General features: G+C 27.0%; 2 protein-coding genes across 2 annotated transcripts; one reads left to right on the top strand and one right to left on the bottom strand.

Moving 5' to 3' along the window:
- Positions 1-1,938: 1,938 nt before the first annotated feature.
- Positions 1,939-10,525, bottom strand: LOC107456767 (high affinity copper uptake protein 1). The gene is made up of 4 exons (XM_016074713.4): positions 10,370-10,525; positions 10,191-10,275; positions 6,978-7,176; positions 1,939-5,619 (listed from the first exon to the last, which is right to left on the bottom strand). Exons 2-4 carry the CDS (start codon positions 10,273-10,275, stop codon positions 5,415-5,417), a joined length of 489 nt encoding a protein of 162 aa, XP_015930199.2. The 5' UTR covers positions 10,370-10,525; the 3' UTR covers positions 1,939-5,414.
- A 287-nt stretch (positions 10,526-10,812) lies between these two features.
- On the top strand, positions 10,813-11,631 carry Ubc7 (ubiquitin conjugating enzyme 7). The gene has a single exon (XM_016074729.5). It carries the CDS (start codon positions 11,023-11,025, stop codon positions 11,524-11,526), a length of 504 nt encoding a protein of 167 aa, XP_015930215.1. The 5' UTR covers positions 10,813-11,022; the 3' UTR covers positions 11,527-11,631.
- Positions 11,632-14,173: the final 2,542 nt, after the last annotated feature.

Raw genomic sequence — 14,173 nt, 5'->3', positions numbered from 1 at the left:
TATTTTATTTAAGGAATAAAAGGAGGAAAAAACGCTGTCAGCGAGTAAACCTCTTTAAAAGTACAACTCATTTAGTCGTTTTTAGAGAAGAAAAATAAAAGACAAGAAATAAGTCTTACTCTTGATTCCTGCTTAAATTAATATTAATTTTACTTTTTGAGAATTTTGCCATATTTCTTGAACTATTTAATACATTTTTACTGCTACATAGTTCCTGAGTGATGAATTTTAAAAAAAGACGACATTTTTTGACAATTTTATAGCTCAGTAACTATTTGATTGATTTCAACTAAATTTTTTCCTTATCTTCTTTTATATATATATATATATATATATATATATATATATATATATATATCATTCAATTAAGAGACTTTTCAAATAGTATAAACCTAAAATATTGCAAGATTATTGAAGAAAAAAAAGACAGTGAAAAACAATAAAAATGACAGTATACATTAAAAAAGTTAAATTTGATGTGTATATATATTTTTAGGAAGCATTATCATAACAACTAACGCATACTTTATAAATATTTATGAAGAAATTTTTACTTAATATTGAAACAATAAATTACAAATAACAAAAATGCATTTCATATATAAAAATACAAGCGTTAAGTAGATGCGAAAGAATTTGTATTAAATACGTATATTTCACAAGAAACAATAAAAGTTGAAAACTATCTCTTAAAATGCACATTGAAATGCAATGCCTATGACATTCTTTAATGTAAACAAATGAGTAAATAAAGGTGCAAATTTAGGAACTAAATTTTTTTCTAACAAGATAAGAAAATAAATAAAAACAGGTACAATTCAAAAAGTAAGGTATACAAAAGCTAAGGTACAAAAACTATATTATTCATGATCATAAAATTAATCATGACTTTTTTTTTTCAAAAAAAAAAATAATAATAATTTATTATTTTTTTATTGAAATAAGATTTTTAGCATATTTTCTGTCTTTTACAGAAAATATTCTAAGTATTAAATAATTAAAAGTTATTAAATCTTTATAAGATTATTTAAGGAAACTACATGCTTACATTATTTTAATTAGGAAATTAAAAGCTGATTCACAGGTTAATTTGATAATTACATGAAGGGAAGAACAAAATTAACTCACTCTTTTTAGGCTCTTCCTCCATCAATTAACTTAAAGGATATATAAATTGCTCCCAGACATTTATAAGATATTAATCAGTAACATAAAAGCAACGACTAATAAATTATAAAATATGATACTGATATTTTCATGTACTGCCTAGGAAAAAAAATTCTCTCTTCTATAAAAATGGATTTTTGTAGCAAATAAAACATCAAGATTATAAAAAAAGCTAACTGAATCTATCATCAACATGTTTTTATTATTTATCTTCACAATGCTTTAAAAATGTTGTCAGTTTTTTTTTTTTCTTTTTTATTTGTTTGATAGTAATCAGTAAACATAACAGTACTTTGTATAGAAATTTTTGAATTACTTTAAAAAATTTCTATTTTTACCTTCATTATCTGAAGTATTTTTTAAAAACACGGCCAACTGTATTAATCATTGTTTTTCTTTTAATTTAATAATTTTATTAAATTTTTAAAAAAATTTATATTTTAAACAATTTTAACATTTTCAATGTTATACAACATTTTTGTTTAACACTTCAAATGTTTAAACATTTAAACACAACATTTTTTTTTTTAATTTAATGTTTCTTATTAAGAAATCAAGTGATTAAATTTGTGGTTTAAATTGCTGGTTTTGGTAGTTTTAAACCAGAAATTTAAATTTGTTAATAAAATTGTTAACACCTGGTATGAAAAATTACAAAATATAGTTTTTATGCATACACAATATACAAAAATATATATAAGAACAGTGCATAAAATAAAAATTGCAATACCCAGAATAACTTTTGACATGAAGTCGACAAATTTTTCTGCCATAGTTCGAGAAGCTAACCTAAAATATGCTAATTTTTATGAATAATCGAATTGAAATATTATTAAATCTACAAAATAAAGCACAAAAATGCAGGGAAAACCTACATTCTAAAAGTGTAAAAAAAATCTTTAAAAATGGCTTAATCTTTTGACCACCTGTCTAAACATTTGGAACTGTATATTCCAGATAGCAGCTATCTCTACCCCCTCCTATATCGTAGAGTTAAAAAATCTTAATTAGACAGATAAAAAGGCATATTTACTCGAGAAACTACCTTCTCATGTCAAATTTTGTAACTTAAATTATCACCTGTAGCACATTTTATGTAGTCATTTCAAACCATATTGATTGGATCTTAACAAATATAAATATGATCAAAAAGTCAAAATCCTTAACAGTGTAACATTTTAAATATACAACACACTATACATTAACTTTCTATAAATCGGTGTATATGAAATCAAAAAATATTGCACATCAAAATATTGCATTTCAAATCTTAACCCATTAGAAGAACTAAAAAAAAATAATAAAATAAATTAGGCAAAAACTATTTTTTATTTTTTTTAAAAAAATTATAGTATAACTAAAAAATAAGTATTAAATAATTTATTTATGTATATAATTAATTTAAGACTGAAACATTAAATAGGATAAGAGTTGTGCAAATGAGATTAAAGGATATCCAAGAATGAGGATTGAACCTTAATCTAACCACCTTTAAATAAAGCATCATAATTTAGCATTAGTTTTTTATGTCCTGTTTACTGCAAATGCAAACATCAGTTTTTTCTTAGTTCCAACTATGAACATCTTTTTTTTTTCTTTCAACAGGAACATTAATATGCTTTTTAAAAAGAAAAGAAAACTAGTGGTTAGCAACGAACCAAGCTTTGAGTAAACTGATTTCAAACAATGAAATTTAAATTTTTTCAAACATTATATTAAAACTTATACGTATACAGCCAATAATATTTGAACAGATGAGCTGAATGTTACTTACTATAAAAGACTTTATTTCCAAAACAATTAAATGATAATACGAAAACTCCTCATTAAATTATAATATTTAAAAATTAGAATGTTTTCTACATACCCACTAAAAAAAAAATGCAAAGTCATAATATATACAAGATTGAGTCAGAAATAACCTTCAATGCTTCTTATATTTTTAAACTATAGATATCTTAATCTGCAGTCAAAATAAACTCAAGGAATATTTTTATTTTTATTAAAAATTACTTATAGAAAGATAAAATAAAAATAAATAAACAATTTTATTTTCTTCAAAAATTTACTTTAAAAGATTATTTGTTTAAAAAAAATTTTAATTGTGGTATAATATTATGCTATTGAATAATTATTTTGAGATTATTGATTAAGGCACGATTGATTAAGGCACTGAGAATTTCATTGTGAAGCACTGGAGATGAATCTTGGCTTGAAGCTCACCCAGCTTAAGATTAATGGGTGCAAATGTGTCATGGAAGTAAAGGTGACTGCTACACAAAGACTATTTTGCTTTCCCTATCATGCCATTGGTTAAAAAATTGTGGACCCCTAGACCCTCAAGAAACTGCTGTGAAAATGCTTTACTAAATAATTATTTTCATTTACACAGGGTGCATGGCCAAATCTTTAAACAAAAAATAAGCACCTTTTAAGTACTTTTTAAGCACTCAAAAATACTTTTAAGCACTATGTACATTAACAAAATGCAAAATAATTTTCATGATCAAAATAAAATAACTAGTTTCTGACAAAGAACTCTTTTCTTGATTATATTAGCCATTATAAAATGATCAAGAGATTTTTCGGTTCGATATCAGAGGGCGGAAAATGAAGCCTGAAATAGAGAATGTCTTGCAAAATGCAGCAGAGTTGCACGTGAGAGTGTAATAATCTCACTGAACGTCAGTCGTGCTCATGCGGACTCACAAGTAATTCATCAAACATGTAAAACGATTGGCACTTTCATACTGGGCCGACGGTAAGCCGAAGTAGATTGTGGTTGAATGAATTGTGCAAACGTTGAATAGAACAATGTGGAAAGCACGCTTATGCATAATACGCGGCGAAAATCGATATGGTAAAGAAACAAAAAATCTTCTTTTCGAAAAGGGAAAATTAAGCACTTTTTAAAAACACCCAATGAAAAAGGTACCTTTAAGGGCTTTTAAAAAAAGAAAATGGAAAATAAGCACCTTTAAACACTTTTTAAAAGCACTACGCAATCATGTTTACAGTTGTTTATTTGAAGGAGAGACAATTAAACACTCCTTTACATTGTGGCTCCTTGCCCAATAAAATATGCATTGGCTGTTTAAATCAGAGATTTTGAAATTCTCTGATTTAAAGCGGGGAAACTCTTACGAGATGTAAAACTGTTTCGTGGTTACCCAATTATATGACATTTCTCTGTGGCATAGCATCTACATGACAAAACGCAATGATTCTGCTAGACAGGGAAACAGAAATTATGGGAGTAAGAGGTGAGAACATAGTTAACTACACACAGGCGCAAATCTCTGCACAAATACACTATATTAAGGTAAACTAAAGTACTTTAATTGTAATTAATAAGAGGGTATTAATAATAATACATATTATTACAATACACATTCAAAATTCTGGGATGGTAATTTCTCTATGTTAGGTGAACTTGCAACTCAATACATAACTTGTCAAATAGTGAAATAAAACTAAATATAGCAACAGACCTATTTTGTCAATAATTGTAATGTTTAGTCATATTATCTCTTTAGAACAGTTACCGCTTAAAACTCGATTACAATGCACAAGTATTAAAGATAGTAAAGGGAATGAGAACCCTCATAACTTTTATTAGTATTTAACAATAAACCCTTGCATCTATCCTCAACAATATCAACTCTATTTTGAAACTCCTTCTGGTTCAATATTGATAGACTATTATTTAAGGATTGATATTAGATTTCAAGTCTTAGAAAACTTGCAATACCCCTTACTTAAATCTGCACAGCATTAGAGTGCCACATTACACACGTTAAAAATTCCCGTTTTAAATAAAATTAAACATGTTATTCTGAGAGAGAAGCCATTTTATCATGCTTTAAGGTGTAAAAAATAACATATTTTATATCTAATCATTTTTTGACCGTTTCTACATGTTTTAGATCATTTATATAAGCCTACTTTCAAACTGCAAGTTATTTATGACCCAATCTAATAAGTTAGAAGAAATAATTTCTTACAAACATAATGTTGTATCAGAAAGTTATGCTAGAAAAAAAAATACATAGTTGAATGGAAACGTAAAACCATAGCAGCCAAGAGTTCTGTTTTTTAATTTCTATTCATATTCTTTGAAGAATGGTCCTAAAGTTTTTGAAAAAAATTTTAAATGCTTTCAAAAGGGGGAAATAAATCAATCACAACCTATATCTATGTAAAACATTCTAATAATTGTGTAAGCTCTTTGTTTAATTAAGCATCATTTAAAGATTGGCTCCAGGTATTTCTACTGGTAGAATTCTTGATTTCATAGACAAAACAAATTCATGAAAATAGAAACACAGAGCAGTTGTAATCATGATTGTTATCAGCAACCAGCCATTGTAGCTCATTATGATAAGCATCACCATGTAACCCATAGTTAGTTGGATCATATGAAGTATAGTCTGAAGAGCATGAAACTTTAACCTGGAAAGTTAGTAACAATGAGATTAAAACCCCTAACATAAATTTCGTAAAAAACATCTCTTATTTAACATGCATTCTTCCTTAAACAAAAATATACATTTTATAATAAAATGTGCATTATAAAGCACTAACTGAATATTAATTAGCGATAAGAAAAGCTATTACAGATTCTTCAACCATTACAGGGACTTCAACTATTGCAGATTCTCCATAGATATAGAAAGAAATTTTTCCTAGTGGTAGCAAGGATAATGTATTTATATTTTAATAAACTAGAATTAAAAGAATTTTACCAACCACTAAACACAAGGAATTTAAATATATACATATACATAACTATATAGACAAATGCTTAAATTCAAATTTTTTTTTTTTTTTTAAATATCTGTTTGTTTCAAAAATTCTGCTTTAGTTAACTACCAATGGAAGAAATAGTTCAAAATTATAGAAAATTGTAGTAGTTATAGTAATAATCTCTGAGAGAAAAAAAGAAGAAATATTTTGATTTTTTCTAATATTATATAAAGTTTCTTATTTCACATGAAATATTTTCAAGGATTAAATGTTAAAATTTGTGACCATTTAAGATACATTTCTTGAAACCTTCTAGATGTTTTCAAAATTCCAAAACCCAATTCAGTTGTTTGTGTTATACATGAATATTATAAAAAAATTAAGTTAAAAATCACTAAATGCTAAATAATATCTGTAATCATAATAGTTAGGAAATTTTTGCTAGGCTATTTTTTCTTAGACTTGCAATTGTAATTACTTCTCAATACACACAAGTGCAATTTATTTACATTTACTACATAATACAATACAAACAATATGACATAGACAAAATTTAAAGTTCTATAACTGGAACTTCAGTATTTTAAATTATTAATATCAAGTCAATAGATATAAATTATTAATATCAGTCTATCAATAAGTCAAACCTCTAAATAAGCAGTTACATTTTCATATCAATTAATATAATATTGATGAATCACACAATTAGAAAAAGGTAATAAAAAAAACTAGAAATTATTAGCACAAATAAAATTTTTAAAAAGCAACTAAATTTGTATATTTCCTTTTTTTTAAAAAAATAAATAAATAAAAATCTTTAACTAATTTTATGAGTTACAAAAACTATTCCATGACTTCACAGCAACGAATCATATACTTTTGATTCTTTATACATCAATCTTTTAGTGAGAGAGGTAAAAATCATTAGATATCAGCAGTTTATTGAAAATGTATCCAAAATTTCTTATTCGATTTTAATGTAACTGGAAAAGATTTTGGCTTAAAGAAATTCAAATAATGATGAAAAATTAAAGTGCATGTAATACTACAGGAATACTTTGTACCTCTCTAAAAACTTTTTGGAAGGTTTTTTTGAAAGAACAGAATGAATATTCTTTGGATTCATAATTTCATGTTCAGGAGATTCTGGTTCAGAGTTATTCTGCCTCCTCATCTGCAACATGACTAAATAATGTCGGAGAGATTTCACTACTTCAAACATAAATGTAAAAAGAGCAACACCAAAACAAAGACCGACAATGCCTGAAAATATAATCAAGGAAAATAAATATTCCAAATTTAAATAACAGTGCACACTGATTTTAGATTAATATATGGGACAAATGATAGGTGATTTAAAAATAGTGTTTTTCATCCTTTTAAAGTTTAAATGTATTTCTTCCTTTCTGTCATATTCTCAAAGGATAAAAAAAAAGTATTTTTCTTTCATAGCCAATTTATCATTTGCTATGTCTAAATAATGCTATACCTTGCCTAATTGCTATGCCTTTCATGTGTTGTTTTTCCTGTCAAAACGTACATTTTTACCCTTGTGAGAAAGTTGTGTTTTGAGAAGAAATTTCTACTCAAAGTTGTGTGAATGCAAAACACTCAGTCAATCAATCACAGTAAAAACCAATTCATACTTTAAAATAATAGAAATTATAAGTTTGCAATATTTCCTTCTCAATAAGAAATAGTTAACATAAATTGTGAGCTTTTGAAGACTGGAGTATTGTTTTACTATGAATTTAAATAAATACTGAGATTTTTAATTATAAAATATGTTAATGCATTTTGTTGTTGAGCATGGTATCACCAAATCTATAAATATGTCATAATAAATTTTGGATAGTTGAACTAAATGAATCATGCATGACTGATAGAACTGAACTAAATCATTATTAAATATTGAAAAACAAATCATAAATATCACAACAGCACATTTCAATATCAAAGAACAGAACAGCATAGAGATGACCATTACATTCTCTGGTAGAGAAGACAGTTGCATAGTGAATACCTTAAAAGGCTACATAAGCTTGTCAAATCTAGGGGTACACATTTGCTGGTTGCTTTGCTAGGTGTACACATAAATGACTAATTAAGTGCACTCATTTATTGACCAGCTAACTGAGAGCTTGAATTCTTCAACTATCATTGCACATTTCATACCTCCTTTATGATTCCCTTCATTCAATTTTCAAAAAAATTATCCTCATATTTTTCAAAACAAAAATTGCTTTACTTAAATAATTAACTTTATCTGAACAATTGTAGGAAACTTAAATACTACAAACAAACAAAATTATTGCATATAGTACAAACAAAATAATTTTTATTATTAAAATAATAAAAATTAAAACAAAAAATATACTGACAAAAAATATTCTGATATAAAAAAACAGAGAGAACATGAAGCAAAAAGAAATTATTCAGTGGAATTTTTCCTTTAAAAGAGATAACTATATTTTATAACTTATTATTTTGCTTATTTATAACTTGTTTCTTATAACTTATTTATTTGATAAAAGTATGCATTTTTAATAAATTATTTATAACAGACATATAAAACATACATTTTTGGCAACTTATAAGAGTAACAAGCAACCCTTTTTTTATCAGTGTGTTTGTACAGGATAACTGATAATAGCAAGTAACACAGACCAATGAGTTTGAGGGTTTTTTAGACATAACAAATCAACGGACATACCTATGATTTTTCAAATTGAATAAATTCAAATTTCATCTTGCCAGTTATTAAGGCTACATTATAAATCAAATGTTAAGTTTCATTAGCTTAAAATTCCACTCTAAATTCTTCGCTACATTCTTTTAAAAGTATTAATAAAAAAAAAAATTAGGTAAGGCATTAGTTCTAACTTTAAAACTATCATTTGTATTAAATCTGTCATTCTGCAAGATTACACATTAACAATCTTTAACCACTGTGCCATCGCAGCTCCTACCTTATATATGCATCGAGGAAACATAAATATATATCAACCACAACACAGCTTCATTTGTATTATAAATTATTAAAAACTAAATGTGATCAAAATAATTTATATTTATTTTTTTAAAATATGTTTTTCTTTTCTGAATTAGTTTAATACAGTTAATATTATGTTATATTATAACTTTAGTAATATTATAGTTATTATATAGTTAAATATTATGACTATAATAAATATAAATATTATAAAAACATTATGAATGAAACATAATGCAAAATATTAGGATATATTTCATTGTGGATAAAGTTGTCAAAATAGTTACAAATAACTATCACTTGAAGATTATTTTCCAGTTTATCAACAAATGCTGGGAATAATAAAAGGTGACATCAGGTCAAGGCTTTTGACTCTTATCAATTAAGTCGTAGAGTTGAAAGTAAATATTTTTTGACCTCCTGAACTTAGCAACACCGAATCCTTTGGAGAAAAAAAATTTTTTTTGAATGAATATTTATGTTGCAAAAATTCTGATCCCAAACATTCAAGAGAATGAAAGTTTTGAAAGGTCTTCGAAAATAAAGTTAAACTCAATTCACTATCATTAGGAACCAAAATAAACAAGTTTTGAATAATAAACAAAATATATCAAAATAAATAAACAAAATACATGCCAGATTTTTAATTTTGTGCAATTTAAATGATACTTTGGATTTTCTTTTTAAAAATTTTAATTTTACATTTTTCTTCATAATAGAAATTTAATGCTTTTTAAAACTGTAATGAAATATAATTAAAATGGGAAGAACTAAACTTTTGAGAAGCATTAAAAACAATGTATAAGTGCAGTGAAAAAGAACATGTATGAGTTTAGAATCAACTATGTAGGTTTCATAAAAGTAAATTTATAAATCTTTATCAGTTGCTCTTGTTTAATGTACTTAAAACTTATATGTGGAGCCTCAACAGTACATTAAACAGCAAAAGCTAGTTAGAGTAAAGGTGCCTCCTATCCTTTCACTACATATGAAATTCTCCATTTTCTCATTATTTTTATCACGATATCTTATTATTCGAAAATCTCACTTTGAAATTATTTAGACTGCATTCTGCATGAACATAAAAAAGAATTATGATTAGAGGGGGCACACTAATATTTACTTTTACCACGTAGATTATCACAGGTGGTTTGTGATGAAGATATTTGAAATCACAAAAATTATATGATCAATAATAAATACTTTTTTTAAAGGCAAATGCTTACATTAATAAATTAGTAGCAATATTATTAAATTAATTAGCATACATAATAATGTTATTTACCTCCATTACTAGAAACACTGATGTCTTTAAAAAGTAAGTTTTCAACCCTATTGGAAAAAATGAAGTAATGCTGGATCTCAGCCATCTACAAAGAGAAATTTTAGATTTTGCTTTTTAATTATCAAAAAATTCTTTTTTTTTAACTAAGATGAAGAAAAAATAATAATAAATTACATTACATTTGCAAATGCTTCAAATTTCACTATGAACCTCTATAAAAACAGAGGAAACAATTCGTTCTCAAAACAATTTTTACATCACTTAGCTGCGTATTTAACATTCAATTCTCCTTAAAAGATTTTGACTGCAATCACACCAGACACTTCATTATCATAGATTTCAGCTGATATCACACAGACCACCCGAAGAAAAAAATCTCCATCCACCATCCACATTGCATATATACAAAGATGATGCAATAAAATCGATAGCCTTCCTTATCGAAAAAGGAATCGATATTAAATACTTTAAAATGAAACAGTTTCAATCGATACAATTTTTTTCGCATGCAAAAAAAAATCACATGTGACCGAGAGCTTGATTGGTGAGATATTCACCAATCAAGTTCTCATTCTGAAGAGGAAAAATTGTAAGCAGTGAACATAGTACCTTAGCTATACTAAACATTGGTGCCAATTCCAAGCTGTGTGTTTTTTCACTGTTTGCGTCATCCTCAAAGACTTTTTTGTTGGTTTTGTTATTGAATTGGAAAAAAAATGACGAGTGATGCCCACTAGTTTCTTGAAAACAGCCGTTCCATTTAGAGTTTTATATTAACTATTTTCTAGGATTTAAATTTGATTTTATACGATTAGCAACTTCGATACAAAGCATGGCCGGATCGGCTTTGAGACGCTTAATGGCCGAATATAAACAACTGACATTAAATCCACCTGAAGGAATAATAGCTGGTCCTGTAAATGAAGAGAACTTTTTTGAATGGGAAGCATTAATTACAGGCCCTGAAGGAACTTGTTTTGAAGGGGGTGTTTTTCCCGCAAAATTGATATTTCCTGCAGACTATCCATTAAGTCCTCCAAAAATGCAATTTAGTTGTGAAATGTTTCATCCCAATATCTATCCCGATGGCAGAGTATGTATTTCAATTTTGCATGCTCCTGGGGATGATCCTATGGGATACGAGTCATCAGCTGAGCGATGGAGTCCCGTGCAGAGTGTGGAAAAAATTCTTTTATCTGTAATTTCTATGTTAGCTGAGCCAAACGATGAAAGTGGAGCAAACGTAGATGCTGCCAAAATGTGGAGAGAAGACCGAGAACAATTTAATAGAATTGCGGATAGATTAGTTCGAAAATCTCTTGGCCTTACGAGTTGAAAAAATTATGTTTTTCTTCAAATATTTTGCCCATTCCTAAGCTTGTTGGTATTATGTATAGCCCTCAAAAGTGTATATTATATAAATTATGAAATTTTGGAAATATGTTCAGTTTAACTCCTTTGTTTACTTAAATTACAATTTATTAAAAATTGTTTATAAATTAATTTTAAAGGTGAAAAAACCTTGTTTGAAGTGAAAATTATTTGTGTTTGTTGAAATTTTCCACATTCTTTATAGTTTATAACATAACGTGTTGCTTCCCTAATATACTTCAGCAAACATGTTTTTAGTAATATTAATGTGTTGTCAATGAAATGTTGTTGTACCTATTATCTAAGATAGTTGCAGTTACACATCAGCTATTATGTTGTGCATTTTTTTATTTATTTTTTTCAGTGTTTCAAACGACTATAAATAATAGCGGTCTGTCGATTTAGCAATTGTTCTATAAGTATGTATGATGTTTTAAATATAAATATAAACAACAACAAGCTCTACTTCTGCTTAAAAAGTATACAGCTTATTCTGAAAATCGATCTTTTCGAACAGATAATTTTACTTTTAATGAAGTAAATAAATTATATAATTTCTGATCTCAAATATGTTATATTTCATAAGGTAAATTAGTGATATTAAGTAATTCAGGTGAGTTTCAAGTGAAAATTTCAATTAGTTATTTATAGATGTATTGTTTAAAAAAAAAGTTAGCATGGCTGTTAGATTTAGAAAGAGCTCACTTTTTTGGCAGTCCCGTTTTGGTGTCTTTTTTCTTATTTATTACTATTTGTTCTTGTTGCAAGCCGTACACCGCCATGTATTGGTTTTAACATATTGCAGTGAGATTAAATTCTTTTTAGAAATTACCATGTAAGTTTAAATTTAGAAGTTTTTATATTATTGACTAAGTAAGAAATGTTTTATAACTATTTTTTTTTTCATGTAATGATTTTTAAGTCTTAAAATGGTGACTTCAAATGACGATTTTTTATAATGATTCTTTTTTCAAACGCTAATATTAAATCAGGTAACAAATGCATGTATACAAGAAATTCTACTCAAGAGAGTCATAAAACAACAGTCATACAGCTTCAAATTAATGAGCACCCGCTGTTCAAGGATTTAAAAATAGCTTCCGTGCAATGCTGACTACTTGGCCTGAAGAATGTTGTGTAAATGCTTTTTGAAGTGTAGTTATTTATATTTATGATTGTCTAGTAAGGTTTATATTTTTTTTTTAAATGTATAATTTCTCAATTCTGCTACAGATTACAAAGAATTTTCACGAGGGCTCGACACCATCTAAATTTTGCAATATGTAATATGAGCCTGCCAAGTATGATACTGATACTTATTAAATAATTTCATTTTGAATTATTAAATAAACCACAGAAATTAATACGAAACATGGTTACTGTAATTGACTTGTTTAACATTGAAAGAACCAATGGTTTGGTTAGTTATTAATTCTTCTAGAATTGAATTTTATCTAAATACACTTTGAATTTTATTTAAAATACAGGAAGGAAATTTTTTACTGTCCTTTAAATCATCGAGGAAAATTTTTGTGCAGAATATTGCTTGATAGTTAAAGAATTGGTGAATTTGTTTTATAACAAAGTTAATTGTTCTCAGGGATCTGTCTAGGTTTTTCTAAAAGGTACCCATTTTGTGAAAATTTAGACATAATTTGTGAAAAATTATATTAAAAAATTAAAAATTATATTAAAAAATTTAAAATTATATTTAAAAATTATACTAAAAATTTAAAAATTATATTTAAAAATCGACACAAAAATATGGATTTATCGTTTCTTAAGGGATACAGAAATAAAATTTTAAGAAAAAGTATTTTGTGAAACTACCGTTTTTCCTAAAGTTGAATTTGTGAAGGTACCGCTAAACGGTAGTAAATTCGGCCTTCACAGGCCCCTGGTTCTATTCAACGTTTTTGCAATTCATTCAACCACAATCCATTTTTCAATAATCAAGTTACTGGTTGCGGTAAGTAAGCGGGTGGGTGACCACTTTGATCAGCCTGCCTGGGGACCGAGGCTGTGCGGTATCGGTCCTCATTAATTTTTTCTACTGAAAAGTAAAAATTTCGCGCAGGTCATTGGGCTACCAAAGCAGGGGAGCCATCCCCTTTGGGGAAAATCAAAATGGCATGTCTTCAGATCATCCCCAGGGATGTTTCTCAGACCGTCGCCAATAGCCCATTGTGCAGCTCTAGTGCGACAGTAAACAAAGTACCTACCTCCTTCAACAATCAAGTGAAATAAGAAAGGGGTGAAAGGCTTTAAAAAGTTTTTTTGTTATCTAGTCTTACTACACAACTTCTTACCGTAGATTCCAAAAAAGTGGCTATTATTTTATGTGTAAGTTAACTAAATAATAATGAAATCATAATCTTTAATTACCTCTCTTGTCTCCCTCAGTTATATTTTCTCTCGGGTCTTCAGCTCTGAATTGGCAACATTTATGAAGATAATTTAAGATGGCCAAAAACTTAAGTATTAATAAAAAAATACTTTGAAAATATAAAATAATATTTTTAAAAAATTCACTCCTTGCGAAAGATTGCTGTTATTTACGGAAAAAAACATAATTTGAGCCTTGCATATAGCACGAAGAAAAATATCAAAAA

This window comes from Parasteatoda tepidariorum, chromosome 1, assembly GCF_982258835.1.
Source record: "Parasteatoda tepidariorum strain Cologne lab strain chromosome 1, Ptep-v5.0, whole genome shotgun sequence".
NCBI lineage: Eukaryota > Metazoa > Arthropoda > Arachnida > Araneae > Theridiidae > Parasteatoda > Parasteatoda tepidariorum.
Note: the sequence above shows the minus strand (reverse complement) of the source record. Positions and strands in the feature narration are given on the sequence as shown.

Coding starts and splice junctions, on each gene's coding strand:
- LOC107456767 (XM_016074713.4), bottom strand. CDS start 10,275: ATGGCTGAGATCCAGCATTACTTCATTTTTTCCAATAGGGTTGAAAAC. Junction 7,177..10,190: donor CAGTGTTTCTAGTAATGGAG/GTAAATAACATT, acceptor TTATATTTTCAG/GCATTGTCGGTCTTTGTTTT. Junction 5,620..6,977: donor TCCAAAAAGTTTTTAGAGAG/GTACAAAGTATT, acceptor CTAACTTTCCAG/GTTAAAGTTTCATGCTCTTC.
- Ubc7 (XM_016074729.5), top strand. CDS start 11,023: ATGGCCGGATCGGCTTTGAGACGCTTAATGGCCGAATATAAACAACTG.